The 22,610-nt window shown below is 31.4% G+C and overlaps 1 protein-coding gene across 1 annotated transcript; it reads left to right on the top strand.

Annotated features, from left to right (window-relative positions):
* Positions 1–481: 481 nt before the first annotated feature.
* LOC129957349 (TWiK family of potassium channels protein 7-like) lies at positions 482–22,285 on the top strand. Its single transcript, XM_056069633.1, has 5 exons — positions 482–556; positions 4,629–5,062; positions 6,356–6,633; positions 16,668–16,857; positions 20,569–22,285. Exons 2-5 carry the CDS (start codon positions 4,636–4,638, stop codon positions 20,793–20,795), a joined length of 1,122 nt encoding a protein of 373 aa, XP_055925608.1. The 5' UTR covers positions 482–556; positions 4,629–4,635; the 3' UTR covers positions 20,796–22,285.
* Positions 22,286–22,610: the final 325 nt, after the last annotated feature.

Genomic DNA, 22,610 nt, shown 5'->3' with positions numbered 1-22,610 from the left:
GCTCTAGGTCCAACAATTTGTCTTGCAGTGCATTGTGAGTTATTTCTTCATCATGTATGCCCCAACACGTATAATAGCAATTTACAGATAGCATGTCAACCTAAAAACATCATCATGTCATGAAAAGAAAGATGATATAATGTAATAATAATAAAATAAGACAATTTTATCTCAAATATTTTAACTTTCTAAACGATTAAAATAAAACAAATTGGAATAAAAAGGCGCAATTAAAACGGCCTCGAAAACGCACCTCTCTTGTTGATCAGTTGTCTTAGTAACTGAAAACGCGAATTGTAAATTCATTCTATTCTTTAGTGTAAAAACGGTGAAGGAAAGGGCTAATCAATGTGCGCACAGGGTTTCAACTGTTGTTGGTAACATTGAAGTTCTCACGGAATGTATCTAAATATTTTCTGTTTCACATTATTGTTTTGCACTACTTGGCAACGCAATCTGTTTATTTCTATCTGTGGATGTATCTTCCTTTTAATTAGTTCTTTAAATCATGAGCCGAAAGGTTTGACAAAAGTGAATCAGTTAACATCAAAGAGAGGTAAGTTAATCAGAGTTACCTTTATATTGAAAAAACAAAATCCTTTGTGGGTAAGCATAGAATTTAGCATTCATGATATTGTAAAAACATTGGTTATGTTTATAAAAGACCAAATTTATCATTAAAAAATATGACGAGAAGGTGGAATTGTTGTGTTAATTAAAATGTTTTCATCTTTGAATTATTTATTGCAGTATTGAAATTCAGTCTTTTAAAAATTAAAGATTAAGAAGATTAAATCAAGTTATTCTTTTATTCAGATTTTATTTTGTTTTGTTTTTTAATCAGAATTAAAACTAAACAAGAATTATCGTTTGCTTGAAAGTTAGGTTTTCGTTTTATAACAGAGAATAAATCTTTGCGCTTTTCATTTGCTTCGTCTTTCAATTCATTATGGAAAGTAGACAAAAGTTATCGTCTGCTTGAAACTGTAAAAATGTTGTCATTAGCATAGATGCTGCTAAAAAATTTTTAAGATTAGATACAGGAATTTTTTAACGTTCAATTGCAACAAATGAATATTTATATAAAAGACACGATTTTTCTTCATTTCAGTCAATTATAGAACAAAGTAATAAATCTAACTCCATGCGTATTTTAAGACACCATTCACAAATTTATCATTTAAAACTAAAAATTTAATTGTGGAAAACTTTACTTGAATCTATTTTGTTATCCGATTTATCAAATATTTTTTTTTACATTTAAATAACTGCATATCTTCTGGAATAAATTAATAAAATAATTTAAAATGTATTAAAAATTTAAAACAGTTAAAATATGACGATTTTTCTATAAAAAGAGTTGGTAATCTTTTCTCATTAAGAACATTTCTAACTATAGAATATTTTTAATTTTAAACTGAAGAAGTTCTTTAAAGAAGTGCAGGACTGTAACCAATATCAGAAAGTTCATGGAATTTAATTTGTTGGATTTAAGAGAAAGAAAAATTTTAATATTACTCAAGTAACATGCATTTACGTATCTAAAAAATAAATAAATAATGCGTTTGAATAGAAACATGTTTAAAAAATGCTTTTTTTGGGGGGGAGGGAGTTTTATGCCACCCCTTTCTTTCTTAGATAATTTTTGGGTAAAATAAAAATATATTTTAGCTAAAAAAAATTATGTAAACATTAAATTGTATAATATAAAGATAATCATGTTTTCCATTTGCTGATATATTTTGTTAGAGTGTATGAAGAAATACACATTTCAAAATAGTCACACATGCATACAATAGAAAATTCGTTTGTTTAAACCTTATATAATTTTTTACTCGTTGACAGAATCGAACAAAATTTGATATAGTATATGTTCCTAAGCACACAGAAGAATGAACTACATTATTAATAATTTTCTACACTCCCCAAAAAAGGATGAAATGGGGATAGAATTATTTTTACTTTATTTATTTATTCATTTTTTACTTCGGAACATATCATTGCACAAAAGCAATTTTTGCACTAACTTAAAATTTCAAAAATTATTTTTCCAGTAATATAAATTTTATTTCTGTAAGATTGTTTCTTGAATTTTAATTAATTTTAAAAAAATTCTTTTTATAACAATTAATTTTATTAAGCCTATTTTTCTGTTTAATTACAACTGTCACTTGACCTTTTTATTAAAATTAAAGTTATGTTTGTTTGTTAGTTTGTTTTCCTTGGATATTTTCACGTTTGTTTTTATTTCTTAGAATATTTTAATGCACGAATGCATAGTTTATCTTTAAACACATTCAATTAAAATTACAGCAACTTCTTTTACTGTGTACCTAAATTTTATCTCATATTTTAACACTTCTAAAATTTTAGTAATTTATTCAGTATATCATATACCTTTTTCATGACTTTTCTTAATTTGAATTTAATGAATAAGATTTATTTCAATCAATAAATTTTTCTCTTATTATAGAAATATTATTACTTTCTCGTAGTATAGAGAAGGTACTGTAATTGTCGAAGAATTCGAATTCGATATTTTGATGAATCTCCAAGTTTTAAACCTCCTTGTGTTCGAAAAACACATTTTTGGGAAATGTCCATTTTTTCATCTGTAACAAAGATAATTCAAAAACACTTTACGCTGGACGAATGAAATTTTGTATACGATTTTTACACAAAATTTCTAGATTTCAATCAGATTTTGAGAAAAATCCGTTCAAAGGAAGTCTATCTGTGCAGCTGTTCGAATATAAGTTAAGACAATAGCTACAAAATAAGGAAAGCTAGATGGATAATGTTCAGTACACATATTTAACATTTATAATGTAAACACCTATCAAATTTTGAGCAAAATCTAATGAGGTGCTGACCGTCTGTCGGTCTGTGCTTTCAGAAACATGCAAACATGATAACTTAAAAACGTAATGACTTCAGAATATCAAAATTGGTATGGGATTTTGTGACTACAAGTTCTTTTTTTTTTTTAATATATATATTTCAAATATTGAAGCCAAATGTCTTGAAGAAGATAATGATGTTCCATTGTTCAATTTATTATAAGACTGCCAAGTCTCTGTTAAATGAATTCTGATCTTTCCACTTTTAGATTCCATTATAAAAAAAATCATTGAATAAAAATTATAAATTAGATTATTCAAGAGAGAAAAAATTCAAATAGTGACAGTAACCTATTCACTTTATTAATATTTAACTCATAACTTGAACTATAAAAGAACCATAATTCTGCTTTGTACCGGTTTATTATAAACCAGGCATATTTCATAAAGTTTTTCAAACTTTTTTTAATGATCTCATCAACTCTTGTTAACGATATTTCCCGCTCGTAAACGATGCCTTCTTCATCACTCACTTCAGTGCCTTCTCTACATTTTGTATTAATTTGAAATATATCATGTTTTTACAATATTCAACTGTCACAATGTTTATATTACCTTGAAGAATATTATACCGCTTTTAACTTCTCAATCTCAAATGTCCCTATATCTTTCTGCTATTACTTTCAAGGCGGCCGATTTCATTAACTTTGCTGAAACTTCAGCAAATGGAGGTAGCGAAATACCGCCAAAAATTGGAAAAACTTTGCTATATAGAAAATATCGTTCTTAATTAGAAAACCAAATAGCTTGTAAATGTCATTGAAAGTTAAAAATTTCGTTAAATGAAACTAGATTGGTGATATTACTGCATTTGCTATTTAAAAACTACTGATTTAGTTATTAAATTAAAATAAATTTAACCAGCAAAAGTGGTCACCCCCAAAATTTCTCTCAATAAAGGTGTTATCCCGAAGAACGCCGCGCATGGAATTGGCGTACAATAGTTACGAAATGTCAATCTTAGACGTAAATTTAGCATTTTTACTGAATCTATTTTATCATCTTTGGCGAGTTTTTTGGCGATTAATCCTTGATGTGCGGTTAAAAAAAATCCAAAAATCCAAAAATCGAATTTGTGTTCTAAATAAGTTTTTCCAACCCGATTGGAACAAAGATTTAACCCAAAGTTATGCTTGTAGTCACAAATCCCATACTAAATTTGATGTATTTAAGTAACTCCATTTTTGAATTATCGCTTTTACATGCTTCTGAATATATTGACTGACAGACAATCAAACCCATCGCTGGATTTGGGTTAAAACCCGATAGATATATAGACTATAGATGTTAATTCTTCTTATCGAAGTTTATCTATTAACCTCTCTTCGTTTTGCAGTTATTATATTCGAACAGACGGACAGATGGACATTCTCTGAACGGATTTTACACAAAATTTGATAAAAATCTACAAATTTAGAGTAAAGACGGTATACCAAATTTCAACCCCTAATTCAAAGCGTTTTTGAGTTATCTTTGTCACAGAAAGACAGACGACCATTTCCCAAAAATGTGTGTTTCGAACTCAAGGAGGTCTAAAACGTGGAGGCTCATCAAAAGCTCGAGTTCGAATTTTTTTATGGTTACTATACTTTATCTATACTACGTATATAAGAAAGTAAAATATCTGGTTTTAAATTTGATAGAAAACTTATATTACCAAAGAATCTAAGCCTAGCCTTAGATTACACAGATGAACTAACATGCTCTTCTTTCATTTTCCCTCTGCAGCTTTATCATGGGCGACGAAGAGGACCAAAGACCGCAATCACAACGATCCTGTGGTAAACTCATTCTTCGTCTTCTTTTCTCACATGTTGGTTTGTTTCTGCTGGTTTGCCTCTATGCTGGATTTGGTGCTTGGCTTTTTTCTACACTGGAATTCGAATACGAAAACTACCTTCGCAAGGAGAGATATATTCGATCTGTCGATGTCAACGATTCCATTGCTTACCTAAGTGCCTTATTCTACTATTTGAAGGACAAAGTTTCGCAAGAAGAATGGGACGCCCGTGTTTACCAGGAGCTCAGAGATCTGGACCGATTCATTGTTGGAGCGGTTAAAAACTTTTCGTATGATAGTACCATGGATATGGATAAATGGGACAGAGAGTGGTCTTTTGGGAATGGGCTTCTGTATTCTGTCACGATACTTACCACAATAGGTAAGTTAGTCTTTCAGAAATTAGTTTCTAATTTAATAAAGCATTCATAGCAATGTTGATAATGGTAATGTGCTGGTGAAAAAAGCACCTGTAGAAATACGGTACTAAGAAAACTTTTTCAAACAAAATATTATGGCCTATCTAGTGCTGCGTTTATTTTCTATGAAATGTGTCACTGTCATTGACTCGTAAGTGGGAAATACTGTAAAATATATAATACAAAAATATGTGTTACGATGATGTCTTCAGATATTAGATTTTCTTCATTTTTATCAGGAAATAACTAACAGGGTTCAGTGCAAATTTAATATGGTTTTTTCCCCCAATTTAATGCAAAATCGTTGGTTTAAAAATACACTTCAAAATCGGTTGATATTTCTATTCTGACAAACATTCTCCATTCACTAAATAATTTATTTGAGCGGTTAAGAATAATGAAAAAATTAATTTAATGCAGTGAGCAGTAAGTACTTTCTTAATACTTAATACTGAAACAAAATTATTAAAAAAAAATAAAAGAAACTCAAAGCAAACAGTTTAGTTAAATGAGGTTGACACTGGAAGAGTGCCGATTTTGGGTTTCTTTATAAGAGATGTGCTGTTAGTTTTTACAGCCTCAATAGGGACATAGTATGTTCCCTTTCCCTATTTATAAGTCCTTTTCCACTCGCACAAGATTTCGAGCAAAGATTCGAACTCTTTTGAGCTCTATAATGGAGTAGCCAGCATAAATGGTTTCCAGGACATAATATGATTTTATTTTTCAGTCATCAGTGATTCATCAATAAATAATGCCAATGAGTGACAAAAATGCACTAATATTTTGCCTCCAAAGCATCCCAATGATTGGAATTTGTCTGTATCCTACACTTTTACTTGCTTTTTGGTCGTTTGCTCCTGAGCTGATCCAGAACCAAGTGACATAACGACCGTATGTTTCTAACAGTGCCAAATTTTATGATTAGAGCTAAGGCTTTGCCGAACGGTTAGTAGTCTTTTCACACGGTAGTAGCATAATCAACTTAAACTGCCACGGACTGCAATGGAGCCGTAATACAGAACTAAATGAACAAGATGTTATGTCTTTATACAATTTCGAAACGAGTTAAAGGGAAGTTCTAGAATGTCAGAATGTCACAGGGAAAAACCCATAACTTCTATTCAGAAAAGAAGTACACAGTTAAATTTGAACCAAATATTTTTATTTAAAGCATTTTTAATAGATGTTAAAAATTCTTTCATTGTACAGTTGAAAATATAGTTCCTGTTTTACTTTTCCCTTTTTTTTTAAAGGTTATGGTCACGTAACTCCCAAGACACAAATTGGCAAAGTTGTGACAATTTTATATTCCCTCATTGGTATCCCTCTCACTCTCATTTTCTTGGCAAACATTGGCGATCTTATGGCATCTTTCTTTCGATACGCGTACAGTCGTCTTTGCTGCCGTTGGTGCAGAGGCACACGAAGACGTTGTGAATATCCCCCTGAGGCTGTTGCTCAAATGGGCGGCAGGTTGCCTCCATTGTCATCAGACGTGGTTGGGGAAGAAGCCTACATGCCTACATCACAGGTAAGATCTTTATTCTTGTTTCGTTTTATAAATTTTGTTCTAGAATAATAAAATATTCGAAAATGCCTCTTGATCTTGTGGAACAGAAACACATCAAGTAAATCTGTCAAAATAGCATAAAATTATTTTGGATACTATCAACTAGTATTATACTGGCATATAACATAGTAATTATTTTGGAATGGAGACATTTCCAGAAATTATCTAGATACTTCAGATAATAAATTAATTCACAACATTACAATATTTGATAAGATTTTCGCTGATGTATAGTATATTTATTCTCTTCATTGGAAGGGCGAATATCCGACATTAATTACTTTAAATATATCGCATATGTAAATCTAGTAATGATCAACGTTGCCGTGAAATAGCTGGAGATGTAGGAAGAAAGAGTTGATGAAAGGTTATATTTGTCCGGCTACTTTTTTTCTTGGACTTAGCAAAAACTAAACATTAGTGTCGAATTTAGGGAACATTTTCGTTTCGAATTTATGGAATTTCGTTTTCCCTAACGAAGTATTTCTGCACTGTTCGTGAGCACATATCTTTTGCTCCTGTTTGCAAAAAAATAGAAGATTCTAAGCAAGAAAAACCAGGAAACAGTTTTCTTGACAAGTCATCCATTTATTCACATCGAGCCGCACCTTATTTTTATACAATTTCCGAAAAGCAATTCCATATCACGGTTGCGAACATTTCTTAAAGACAATAAAAATTATTTTCTTCATAATCTACTAATTTCACAAGAAACTAGCTGGGTTTCCGCGTGATCGTTAAAACAAATTTTCTCTGCTTTTCCTCCCGTGCTACTGATCGCTCACACTCCAAGTGAATGTCTTCTTTTCTTGACTGCCAAGCAAACAAGAAATCTTTCATGCATAACTTTCAAGACAACAGGAATGCGCTGCCATCTGGGGTTAGGAAGAGGAACTAATCCCGACAATTATTGAGTTTATCTCACTTATTTGCTCTCTCCAAGCCATTGCTATTTCAAAGCTTTCATCGTAAAGCATATTATAAGGAAAATTTTCTAAAATAAGTGCATGACTTGTACGGTGGAATTGTAGCCCAAATACGTTCAACAATGGATAGGATAAACAAACCCCAATAAGCCAAATGCCAAACGGTGGTACCAGATGACGTCGCCACAAATCAACCCCACACAGCAGAAAAATACTAGAGACACTTGTGGATAACTAAAATCCGATACTTGTGACACTTGTGGATACCGAAAAATCCCTCTAGGAGAACGCACCAAATGTCTCAAGACCCCAAATCACATCAATATGATTAACATAAAAACCACCCACTCTCTTGGAAAACATAACAATAGAAACAATGCCTTAAAATACAACAATAGTAGTTATATAATTAATGTGACAATACAATAATAGCTACACAATAAAGTTAAACAATACACAAAAAGTTATACAAAAACAAAATGATGTAATAAAGTTATTAAATTTCAATTGATAAAAGTTGAGCAATAATATCAATACTTAATTTTTTTACGAGATAATGCCAAATGAGATTTTCAAATTTTGTTGTTACCGCCAAAAGGCCAGTCACTCCTTAAAATATCTAATTTATTAGAAAATCCACATTTCCTTCTGAAATTCCCCATTGATAAAATAATTCCCTTCCAAAAAAACTATATTATTGGTCCTAAATATACCATGAACAGTATAAATTTCATTTACTTCTATGCGAATTAATTTCATTTATGGAAAGAATTCCTTTGTTTTGACACCTTTATTCGAATTTTTCCAACAAATTTGATAATCGATAATTTTTTTTATATGATTCTCTTCTCAGCATTGTTTTAAATTTACTATAGTACTTGTCTTTACTATAATTAATCTAAAATAATTATTACTTCTTTTCTTAATGCTTTTTTTGGCCAGGTAATTGGCTCTTTCATTTCCGAAATAATCAAGTTAATATCTAGGTCAGAATCTATAATTTCATCTTTCATATTCAATAGAATTTTCCTCACTTCTCGAGTTGACTCTAGTGACATTAACACAGACCTAGTATCAGTAACAATACATATCTGAATTAGTTGTTTCGCAAATTCACTGCTCTAAAAATTGCCTCAATTTCGGCCATACAGTTGCCTTTTCCGCCAGTCTAAATAAATCACGATTTTGCTCAATGTCATTGAAATATCAAGTCCATGCTTCTTTTACCATATCCTCCATCTTTGAGCCATCAGTATTAATATAGTATTCTGCTTCTATAGTAATGTCAAAATATTTTCATGGAATTGCATGAATTTTCCTAGGAATATTTTTTTTATAATCGAAATTTATCATATTACTTAAAACTCTTTTACTCTTAGAAGTTTTGATATCACCTGGAATTGAATTAAATTTCTCTATGACCGAGTCGATTGGGGGACAAGTACTTAAAACTAGAATTGCTTCCTTTGAAACTATTGCATATGCTTTAATAACAGCTAGCGAACAAAGTCGAATCTGAAGAAGTTTGTTTTCCTCTTTCACTTCAACCATAATTCATTCTCTACCCTAACCATACATAATAATTTTCTCAAATATGATTTTATAAATTTCTTTCATTGTCCTTAGAGTATATCCCCAAATATCTCTCGTAAGTCTCCTTATTTTTTTCTATAATTTTCTGAATTTTCAGTTTTAGGTGATTGAGATGAAGTATAAAGGATAAATTCTCATCAAAAACATTTCTCATATACAGGGTAGTTATAAAGTTCTACTTTGAAACGGTCATACAAGGAAAACTACTGGACCAAATGTTATCAAACTTGGCAATAGTTTAAAGGAGGACATGAGAATTTCTTTTCCGCAAAAATTAAAAATTCTCCACTAAGGGAGAAACTGGCTCTGTATGCAATATTATTAAGCAAAATAGGACAAAATGTGTTTAATTGATATTTGAAACGTGTTACAAAGCATGTTCAATGTGGCGTCCACCATTTTTTGAAAGCAAGTTAAATCGCATTACTGCATTCTCAACAGTAGCTCTTCGCATATCAGGAGGAATGTTATGTACATGCCGGTGTATCGCTTCTTTCAGTTCCACCAAATTGTTTGGATAATCACCATAAACAGTGTTTTTGAGATAACACATATTGAACATGCTTTGTAACACGTTTCAGAAGCGATTAAACACATTTTAAACCGATGTCTTCATGTCGTATTTTGCTTAACAATATTGTATACAGCACCATTTTTCTCCTGGTGGTGGGTTTTCGAGCTTTTCTGGCGGAAAATAAATTCTTATGACCTCCTTTAAACTATCACCAAGTTTGATAACATTTGGTCCAGTAGTTTTCCTTTTATGACCATTTCAAAGTGGTACTTCAATTATAACCACCCTGTATTTAAGCTTCTTTGAGTAACTTATTCTTGTCTTATATAATTTAATTCACGGGAAACGAGAAAGACGATTACGATACTTAAACATAATGGAATAAGATTTATTTAAACTGAAATTTAAATTTAAAAGATTCATCCATTCTTCCATTTTCTGTACCCGATTAGTACAAAATGGCTAACATATTCTGGAAATAATGGCAATAACATTCTTTATATCTTGCTATCGAATGGTTATTAAACACATTCTCAATATCCAAGGAGATCATCCATATTATATGCTTGACCTGTTTAACTTCGATACAAAGTTTACTACTACTTCAAGTTCTTTACTATTACTTCCTACAGTAGTTCGCATTTTTTTTCTAAATATATATTGGTTTTATTTAATTTATTATTAATAGCAAGCAAATGCATAAATATAAGTCATTAACTTGTCCAGAATATACTTCCAGAAAAAGAGAAGACATTATCTATAAGACTAGAAATCGTTGCATTGTTTCATCAAACATTTAATCGAGTGATTTTTTATCACCGTTGAAAGCTAAAGACGAAGGAATTCTGTTAATTATCTATCTAACGAGATTGCTATCTGTCTGTAATTAACGTGAGGAATTTGGAGATGAATTGCATTACATTACCGGAAAAATCAACGTGAAATTTGAAAAACAACTTAGAAGTTTTGTTTTTCTATTACAACTATGTTATATTCTTTCCTAGTTTCTAGAGCGTAAGACGCTTGGTTTTGGAGTGGATGCGAATACAAAGAGAAAATAAAGAGAGATTTATATTTTTATTTATTAATATTATTTATTAATATTTATTATTTTTATTTATTAATATTATTTATTAATATTATTTATTAATATTTATTATTTTTATTTATTAATATTATTTATTAATATTATTTATTAATATTTATTATTTTTATTTATTAATAAGAGAAGTTTTTAAAATTACATGAAATAAAATTTAGGAAGCTAGAATTGCTTTTATAGTATATGAGTTCTGAAATTTTCAACAGCAAAATCTTTAATGAACCCACATTTTACCTAATCCCTTTTCTTTTGAGGGAATATTCAATATTTTATTGCACTTACCCCCACCCCCACCTCCTTAGTTTGAATTGCAACATCTAGGAATAAATTGTACAAGACACTGCACTCAAATATTTCCTGATTAATAAAGACAATTTCAGTGATAGAACGATGTATAACTTTATAATTTTATTGTATAAGATTACTTAAGGGTGAAAATTTTTTGCAATGGTAATATAAAAGTTTTGCTGAATATATTGCTTCAAATAATAATAATAATAATGCATACATAAGAATTGCAAAAATCAAAACAGCATCTTTCCCAACTAAATAAATTAAAAAAATAATGAAATGCAAACAGTATTTTTAAAATAGAATATTTATAATATAAATAATGCAGACAAAAAAAAAATCGTCTGCATTATCTCTATCCTTTAAATAACACATGTTTTTTTTTAAACAAAGAAAATGAACAAGCTAGATCTCAGATCTAGCTTATTTAAAAATAATGTGTGAAAGGTTGTAAGAATCTTCTTATAATTGGATGAAAGTTAAAATAAATAAAAAGAGAGCTGGAACAATGTTCCTCATTTATGCAAATTTATTACAATTTCTTCTTAGCCGACTAGTTACAAGAAAGAAAAAATATAATTTAATCAGTTCTTCATTGTTGTTAGCAACCGTTAGAAAGGAAGTATTGCTGTCAGTTTTAATTATAAGACAAAGCTGGCATTAAAATGATGGCTAATAAAAAAGTTATTGCTCTGTTTTTCCCCAAAGAAAACGGTTATTGTTCTGCTTTTCGTAAAACATTGGCTACATATATCCGGGTTCGTTCATGTCAATGAGAAATTAATGTTAATCAACTTTTCATTGAATGAAATATATATCAAGACCTTTTTGGTACTAAGCAATCAAATTTCAACATTTGCAATAATAGAAAGCAAAATATGAATTTGAAATGGTCAAAAAATAAGCGAATTTTTAAAAAAGATTGGAATATTCTTTCCATCACATTTCTGATTAGAATATCATTTATAAAGTGCTTATAAAAATTGAATGTTTGCACTCACTATGAAACCAAACGCTCTCTGTTGGTATTTATAAAGTTTTTTCTCAAAGCAGATAAAAAAAATTCTCCTCAATTTTCAATAAATAAATTACGGAAACAAGCATATTTAGTATGTTAGTTCTATTAATCGAAAACGCTTTAATTATAGCATTACATTATGCTAATTTTATATTAAAGATCTGAAATCACCATCGGAATTATGGTGGATAATATTTGCAATTAAATTAAACTTAAAAATCAGCAAGGGGATAATTAATAACGCTTTTATCGTAATCAATCATCACTTTTATTTTCCTTTAACAAGTGAACAAGAACATGAATACGAAAACATACAAGAATTTAGAGCAAACTTTAAACGTGTCACGAGCAAGAATATACAGTAGTAAACAAAAGACATACAGTGGCTCCAAAAATTGAGAGTACACCTTACTTTTAGTTGATAAATCCAACATTCAATAAAAATAACATATTACCGAAAAGTGCAAACATATTTTTATTTTTACAAATAAAAAATGGTTTATTTTAGAGTAAAAGTAAAGAAAAATCAACAAAAAACTTCTAAACTGAAAAGTTTCAAAAGCATTTTAAATAAACATACGCAGAATTTTGCCTCAAAAAATTGAGAATACACCAATGAAATTTGTGTAATATCTCGCATAGAAAGAACGTGTCAGTATTTAGTTGCATGTCTTTTGGTTTTTATAATGCTCTTTAAACGTCGTGGTACCGATTCGACCAATTTTTGCTGGTATCTGAAGATATTTTACCCCATTCTTTTTGCACCACTTGTTTTAAATGGGTTTTGTTTATAATTTTGTGTTTTTGGACCACTGCTTCGAGTGTGGCCCACAGATATTCAATGGTATTGATGTCGGGGTACTGTGGAGGTGTGGATAACTGCTGTTTACATTGAAAAAGACGCCATATTTTGACGTTACGTGCATTCTGTTTGGAGACGTTGTCCTGCTAGAAAAGGGAATTTCCATCTAAACGCAATTTTTTAACATTTTCCTTTTTATTGTTGCGACCATTTGGTACATCCAACTTGTTACATAAACTTTTCGAATCATACCAGAAGTGTAAGTGCTGAAACTGGGCGAAATGCTATTAGACAAGCTGGATATAAAAGTCGCATTGTTAGAGAGAAACCGTTCATCAGCTTGCAAATTAAGAAAAAACATTTGAAATTTACAAAAACTCATCAATTGAAGACCAATAACCTTTGGAAGAAAGCTATATTTCGTAATGAAAGAAAACTCAACATTTTTGGCAGTGACAGCCATCGTACTGTATGGAGAAAGCCTAATACTGCTTTGGATCCAAAAAATTTACGGCCTACAGTTTAACATGATGGTGACTCCGTCATGATTTGAGGTTGCATGGCTTCATCCGGGGTAGGAAATTTAATTTTTATAGATGGCATTATAAACGATACGGTTTACTTGTATATATTCCGCAGCAATCTAAAGAAAAGTGCTAGAAATTTGGATTTGGATGGAAATTTCATTTTTCAGTAGGACAGCGACCGCAAACAGAATCCACGTAGCATCAAAATATGGTGTCTTTTTCATTGTAAACAGCTGTTACACACACCTCCACAGTACCCCGACATAAATACCATTGAATATCTGTGGGCCACACTCGAAGCAGTGGTCCAAAAACAAAAAATTAGAAACAAAGCCCATTTAAAACAAGTGGTGCAAGAAGAATGGGGTAAAATATCTTCAGATACCACCAAAAATGGGTCGAATCGGTACCACGACGTTTAGAGGTCATTATAAAAGCCAAAAGACATGCAACTAAATACTGACACGTTCTTTCTATGCGAGATATTACACAAATTTCATTGGTGTATTCTCAATTTTTTGAGGCAAAATTCTGCATATCTTTATTTAAAATGCTTCTGAAACTTTTCAGTTTAGAAGTTTTTCGCTGATTTTTCTTTATTTTTACTCTAAATTAAACCATTTGTTATGTGTACAAATAAAAACAAATTTGCACTTCCCGGTAATGTGCTATTTATATTTAAAGTCGGATTTATCAACTAAAAGTAAGGTGTACTCTCAATTTTTTGAGCCACTGTATAAGAATTCTGAAAGAACGCAGAAAGCTGTATTAGCATCGCAGACGATTTTTTATTTTTTATTTTGCATGTATTATTATCGTTTATATTAATATCAATTGATAAAAATTATCAATTAATATCAATTGATCAATTTTATAACAGGCTTCTTTTTTTTGAACAGCAGCATGTAGCTATCCTGTAGAGACATCTATTTGCCATCGACCGAACAGCATTCTTTCAGCCTTTCTACGCATGCGCTGCCTACTTGCCTTCTTGCAACTTGCTGAGTGTAAACACGACATAAATCTAATTTTAATAATTTTCAAATACATTTAAAGTACACTTTACAACTATATTCATTATTTTAACTTCGTTCTCACTCTTTTTACGTTGATATTCAAATACATTTTTTTGTGTGAATATGTAATAAATTCTACGCATCAAAAATATATTTCGAAAGTAAGAAAGATAAATTGATCATAAAACTGTACGATGTTTTGGACTAGAGATTAGAAACTTCTTTAAAAATTTGTAATGAACATTTTATTTTTCCCTTAAAGAATTTGGATAGAAAATTAATTTAATAAAACTTTAAATATTATTTATTTAATGAAGCCAATTTTATCTCCGATTTGAACATTATTTTATAAATTTATTTTTAATTCAAAATATAATATATTATTATTCAAATATACTATATATATTATTATTATTATTATTGTTATTCAAAAATAACTATAAAATAATATATTTAACACTTTCTCTGAATACGAGAGGAAAAACAGCTAGATAGTTCTCGCGACTTTCATGTATTCACACAATACATTGCTTTTTGTATTTTGGATCTCTGATTGATTTAAAAAATCTGAATTCGGCCAAATTATTTAGCAAAACGATTTTAATCCCCGGTCTTTTGAATTTTTTAAATCTCCTTAATTATACTCTTAGTCATGATGTAGCAGCGTTAATGACATTGATCTTATAGTTATTTCAAGGAAAAAATTATGGATAAAACTACAATTAGATAAGCAAGATAATGTTTCCTTAAACATTCTTTTTTTACTAAAATAGCTGCTGATAAAACCAGTCTCCAAGTTTTTCTTCAAGCAATGAAACACTTCAATATCTACTATTTCATAGCTCTCATCCAGTAGCTGTCCCTACAGACCTTTTAATCAAATATTCTTTCATAGTTGCGTCCATTCTACGATTTTTAGTACGTCTTTTGGTTTAAAACTTTGGAAACACAACTGTGGATTGAACCGCATCAGCAATACTATTCTGCAAATGTAAATGGACAGAACAGAACGCGTCTCATGCCCCCGTATCCGTGACCATTCTGGTTACTGAACGGATTGGCGGGCATGTTACGGGAATTATATTTAATTAACAAAATATTTACAGTAGGAAAACGAAACAAAAATAACTATATACAGAATTTACAATTATATAAGAAATTATATCACGATGAGACCGTTTACATAATTTTTCAACTTAGAAATATAATTTGTAGTAATAAACTTAGAAATATAGTGCTGAGAGATAAAATGTGTAAAAATATACATATAATCTGAGTTCACTTATTTTTTTATGATATAGTAGATCGGGATGCAATTAAAAGAATCAGATGGAAAATAATTTGAGAAATGGAAATGAAAACAATCTCTGATTGATTGAAATGTGTGACAGGAGACTGCGGTGCTTGTTTTTTCCCTTAGTCTTTTTTGGTATGTAAATGGACAAAAACATTCTTTTTGTTCATAATTTTTTAATGTGTGTATGTTGACGAATTTACTCGTTGCTTACATCTGAAAAATGGAGATAGCAACCATTGTTGATGCACATCTCAACCTCATTCTTTCCAAGTTGTCAGTATATTTGGTGGCAACATTACTCTTGACAAGAACTGGTGCCAATATTTCAGCTTGGCTACCACTGGTTGCGTCATTGCACCAATGGTCGTGAGTTACATCAAATATTTGCACTTGGCTCCAAGTCAAGTGGAAATATTTGACAATTTTGTTTGGTGAGTGTTTACGCTTTCACCAAACACTAACCAAATTAATTAAATTAGTGCAAATTAAACCAAACAACTAATTCAGTGCAAACGGAAAGGTACCAATGGCCATATACTTAAAATACTATACGATATCTCCACGATGCTAATGGACATCCAGAATGATCCATTTCAACCAAAATAGGTTTAGGGTAAAAAGAGGATCAGGGCTAAGAATGCCCAGAAACTCGCCAATTCAGCACCCAGGCCAGAGCAGCACACGTCTTCCCCCAAGCAGTGACCAATCGGCACGGGGTACCAGTGGCACCCCAGCACTACCTTCACTCCTTCCGTGTTGGTTTATTGGGGAATATTTTGAATGTCGGACAACATTCAAAATATTCGAATAACGTAAAGATATCTTAGCAATGATGTGGCGGCATTTTGTGTTACTAATAGTGTGATTTTTCTACGATTCCAACGCAGCAAAAATTTTTGTCTCTTACAGATACAGATACCGATTCTTCTGAATTTGATGTTCATCTCACTTTTCATTCTCCTCGGTTCAGTGATGTTCGCCTTTCTCGAAGAGTGGGATATGCTCAGTTCTGGCTATTTCACCTTCATCACCCTCACAACCATAGGATTCGGAGACTACTTTCCGGGTAAAGCCTTCCATGGATATAAAGGAAGCATCAGTAAGTACTTGACAATTCATTTTATTATTCATTCCGATTTCTGGCCATCTTTTGATCAGTCTGCTGTAGCCATATTGTCTTGACAGAAAAAAATAAAAGCGGTTAATAAAAATATAAGAGTCGAATATTAGTAGAATCATCACCGATTCCTAAAGTAGTTGAAGCCTTTTCTCTCAAAATTCTCGTATGTTTTCACAATAATCGCATTCTGTATTTAAATTCGTTGTATTATAAAGGTAAGTTTACACTCAGCCAATTATAAAATTCCAGTAAGTTACGCATGCGCAGAAAGAAGATTGTGCAAGCGCTGAGAGAGAGGGCGATAGCAAGTTCTTGTTTCGACGGGACAAGTACTTGCACAGTTTATTGTATAGTTTCTACGCATGTGTGGTCTTACTCAATGGTTTGTAGTTGGCTGAGTGTAAATCCTACCTTAAAGATAAGTAATTCAGTGCACATTGTGGGAATTTTTCCGTTGATCAACGGGTTTAACATTTTATACTTATATACAAATTTGCCCTTCTGAGGAACACCTCAAAAACTTGGATGAAGAGCTTCCGGCATGATGGTTTGCTCTCACTGCCCTGTGTGTACAGAAATAGTATGGGGTTATAGTGTGCGTATTTTCTGTAGGCGGTTCAAGGTCACATTTTCTACCTCGTTATTGGTTGTCTGCCTCGCAACGCTGAGGCAAACAACAGTGTCACTCTTTTTTTTTTTTAACACAGCTTTTAAAGTACTGCCAGTTTAACATCCTTACTGAAACGTACTGGCGTGGAAAAAAACAAGTTTTGTCGAAATCATGGCAATAGAGAAGGAGAAAGAGTGAAGAGTAGGGATAACGAGTGTCCTTGAAACGCCTACAGAAATAACACAGACTATAGTTACCCCCTTCTCATGCCGAGCCGTGTCTTCTGCGGGAAGGGTTGTACCGTTGCTGGTGATAGCCCTTAGAACTCAACCGCGATTCTCGCTATTGCTGTCTTGGTGTTCCGGTCATTCAGATTTTTTTCAAATGCCTAGTAACTTTTTGTTGTTATCTATAAAATTGAAGTAAAAATCATATAGGGAAAGACCCGTATAGCGGGAAAAACCCAGTAGTGTAATAATGGTATGCGGTACTCAGGGTATTATATGATATTTTTATTTCTTGGCACTACAAGTGGTAAGTAAGTATAACGGGCGTTTGGGACATATTAGTTTTACACCCCTTTATGAAATTAGGTTTAAAATAGGCATGAGCATACTGATGTTTTTTGTCCACAATAATCCTTAAAACATTTATACCTCTTGCTCCTATGCCACGAACTGTACTTCAGTAAACTGTGGGCATATCAAACGTGAAAGTATAAAAATTTTGTTTCTTCATCAGAATGTTTAATTTAGAGTTTAGACGCTGTTTAGTTATCTCGGCATATTGGTTTCTAGTGAAACCCATACACATTTGCTTTAGATCTTGCATAAGTTGCTGGGAATATTTATTTTTTTCTCCCTTTTTCCTTGAAAAGCTTTTATCGTAATGTTTCTCCTATTTTACTTTTTATTCCATACCTGACGCACACACACACACACACACACACACACACACACACATATATATATATAAATTTTTATTGACATCTAATATATAATCTGGTGTTAGTGGTTTAACCATATCCCAATGATTAATCGCCAAAGGTCGCTGTTAATAGACTCATTAATAATGACTATTTGCCAATGGCTTAATAATACACAAGTATACGAGAAAGCTTCTGGGAAACCATACCCACTAGTTTACATTAAAAAAAACTAGCCAATATTCGGGACTTTTCCTTATTAAAATTCATCAATCTAGTTTGCATTTTTCAAGTCCGTTCATATACACAGGAATAGGCAAACCGATACACAGTTAATCGATTGAAGGAGTTATACAACATTTAACATTCTACAAGCATTTGAGTGTTCTAAGGCGAATATCATTCAACATTTATAGCGATCTAATGCTAAGATTACATACTAAATATCTTTCGTTTAGAATGTCCACCATTATGCTATTTTATTCAAAATAGACAGAAAGGAAGATAGATATTAACCAAAATATGGTTTTTCGGTATTATGAAGGTCTAAAACACGAAGATTTATCAAGATATCAAGGCCGAATTTTTTTGACGATAAGAATACTTTCTGTTTATGTTGTTGCTTATGGCATTCGTCATAGACGAGCCCACTGTACGAAGTCAGCAATTTTCAGCCAAGTTTCAGAGTCTCTTGTTTCAGTAGCGCCGTATAGGACCAAGAGTACGTCTTAGCTACTCATACGTCATAGCATTTATACGGGGCAGACTTCATTCATGCATTTCATTCACTCATCTACAGATCGAAATTTAGACCTGAATCAGAGATGATCACCTCTGATCAGTACTGCCAGTGGTATTGTCTCAACTTGGAGGACTTTGTGGCTACGATCGATTTATATGTGCGCCAGCCACCATGTACACAGAGGCAGGGTTCGAACTTACAGCCCAAGGGACGCGCATCAAACGCCCTACCAACCAAGCTCTCCTGGAACAGAATATTTTCTACATTTCGTGTAGAAAGAAAATAATAAAAACCGAAATTCTGACTCAAAATAATTTTGCTGATAGTTCGTTGAACAATAAACCTCGAGTCCAAAAAGATTTAACATCTGTTCTTCATCGATATCTTTAAAATTTAGCCACTGTTGACATCTATTGTGTATACAGCATTCTTTCTAGAAAATATCATTATTTTTACCCCGAGGAGAGACCTTCTTTTCTCCTCTATAGACATTATCTCACAAAATTATATTTATAATTAATATACGATATTTTATACCCATATTATTTACAATTACAAATTATAATTAGATTCCTCGACATTATTAAAATGACTCAAATATTTTTTAATGCAGCTCATTTAACTAGACATAGAGAATTTTAAAATGGCCAACGTTCTTGAAATGGAATTAAAAAAATAAAATTTCTTACAAATCCTTCATTCAAAAGTATTTAGGAGTCTTAGAGAGCCCCAAAATTTTGGATGTTTTCCTTTGCGATATGCTCGGATTATATTAAATTTATGTTTTCATTTAATTTACAAGGGTTACGATTTCCAAATGATTCAATAATTCAAACCAAGTATTGATTAAAAGTTAAACCATGATTCTAATATTCTTAGATAATTATGTTTTAGAACATTTACATTATATTGTTTAAAAACTTTAAAAGAATAAAATAATTTATATTTAAAAATGTCTGATTCTCTTAATTAAATTGTATTTAATTAGTACTCGAAGGTCTTTTTCTGCTTTTTTTTTGTTTAAAATTGTTTTAAATTTCTTTTGTATAAGGAATACTGGCACTAATTCCCTCAAAAGAGCTCCGTAATTAAACTTTTTGTCAGATTGCCATAATTTGTTACATAAAACTCTTATGCAAATAATTAGGATTAACAAAAAATATCTGGTATAGAAAAAAAGATTAGAAAAAGGTACCCCTAAAGATGGACTATCTATGGGCCCTACGCTTATATAATCCGGCCCTGCTTGCTACAACCTTTCCCTAACAGATTGAATCGACAAATTGCCACCAATTATCGATACGCCAAGAAACTTTTACAAATACCATAACAACATGTTTCACATATCCTTCCTCAGAAATTTTCTGTCATTCTATTACATCTTAAATTAATATACTTGTTTTTTTCTTCTAGCTAAAACCTTGACATTGATGGGAACATGTTTTTACATGATGCTTGGAATGGCACTTGTCAGTATGTGCATTAACCTGATGCAAGAACAACTCACTGCCAAAGTGAAGTGGGTGGCCAACGAGATAGGCCTGATCAAACAACCCGACATCCCAGATACCGATGAAGCCAAGCCCCTGACCACAATCAGTGCGACAGACGCGACATCGAGGTCAAATCTTTTAGAATGAAATGCATGAATTGTGTTTTCTTCAAACCATCTATCAGAAAATGCTTTTATACTCAGAAAAAGGCGGCTGAGAACTAATGCATTATGGGACATTAGACGAATCAATTTTGATACTGTCCATCTCAGTATCCTGAGACGACAACTTTTCAACGATTCTATCTCACTAAGGGGTGAGACGTGGAAGGATGAGCAGATTTCCGGAATTCTTTATCATTCTTTGACTTTGATTTCAGCTCTATTAGCTACTTTTTCTTTCAATTTCTTTTTCACGTGTATGTGAGTATCGTATATTATTTTAATTCAGTTCACGAGTTTACTTTATTGTTAAATGTAAGCATTTCCTCCTTTCATCTTTCTTCTCACTCCTATTTTGACGAATTAAACTCATCATTAACGTATACGCAAAAGCGCTGAAGGTTTTAGAATCCGTTGTCAAACAATAAGGAGATTCCATCATAGTCATATTTATTATAACCATGCTATTTCTCTTCGACTTACCCTCGCAACAAATGTACTCGTCTGTGTGAATTCGAAGGTAGCCGCTTTCTTCCGAGAGCCAGGAAATAATATAGAATCTGTTATGAAATTTCATAAAACGAATATGGAAGTTATAAGTACATTCTATTTCTAACATGCAATGATTTAATTAAAGTTATTGCCAACTTCCAGCTTACTATCAGCAGGTCCTGTAACAAATTCGCCTTCTTATTAGTCACCGATTTAAAAATAAGAACTAACTCGTAAAATTGAAATGATTGGCATAAAATAATATATTAAATACCACATTGTATTATCCGAGATTAATGCAATTAAAAAACCATGATGTTGATACGAAATTTTTATGAGCTCCCTGCGATCAAAATCTTGGATTTTGATTGATTAAGGCTGCATTTGGCTACTAGTCATTTTAGGTTGCTACATTATTGGTAGTATATAGTAATAAATGGTTCTGCGCTTCCTAGGAACCAGTGCTAAAGCAAAAAATCTGCCTCCAATATTTGGCTATTACGTTTAGCTACTGTTCATAATACGTTGTTACATTATCGCCCATATTTGGCGGCAACAGATAAGATTTTAGCTTTGCGATCGTTCGTTCCATGCTTGTTTGAAACGGTGCTAATATGCCAATATTTGGTTGTATTCGTATTACTACACTACATTATCGCCAGTATTTGCTGATGATATCTTAGATTGGAGATTGAGTGCTTCTGTAGGGGAAAAGTTTGAGGTTGACTTTTTTTTTTTTTTTGCCGATGAGATGAAAAACAAACCCTGAAAACTGGAATGCAAAGCAACAGCAGTTTATAATGCAAGCGAACCTTTTTGTCACCAAATGCCAATAAAGTTAATTCATGTGTGTTATAGCTACATGATAAATATAATTTTGCATGTTATCTAACAATGTCATAAAATAGAAATGAATGACATAAAGGTATATGTTAAATTTCACATTATATTATTATCTGAAATTTAATATATGCTTTTCTTATTTAAAAGTACTGCTTAAGATTTATATAATTTCATTTAAAATTCATAGTTTAATTTCACTTTCATTTATAATTTCAGATAATTATTTATGCATCTTTCTTTTTTTTTCAAAGACTCTACAGGTTTACAGAAATAACCTTTTTATTTATAAACATTTAAAGCTCGTGTATTAATTAACTATTCATTTCTTTGTAATAAATTTACCAAGTTTAAATTGTTTGATTTATAAACTGGTTATTGTGTTTTTATGATATTGTCTCAAAATAACTGTATTTTTTATATAATAAAATATTAAGCTTTTTCAGGATGTCTTTACAGAAAATTTTAT

The sequence above is a fragment of the Argiope bruennichi genome, chromosome 11 (assembly GCF_947563725.1).
Source record: "Argiope bruennichi chromosome 11, qqArgBrue1.1, whole genome shotgun sequence".
Taxonomy (NCBI): Eukaryota; Metazoa; Arthropoda; class Arachnida; order Araneae; family Araneidae; genus Argiope; species Argiope bruennichi.
Note: the sequence above shows the minus strand (reverse complement) of the source record. Positions and strands in the feature narration are given on the sequence as shown.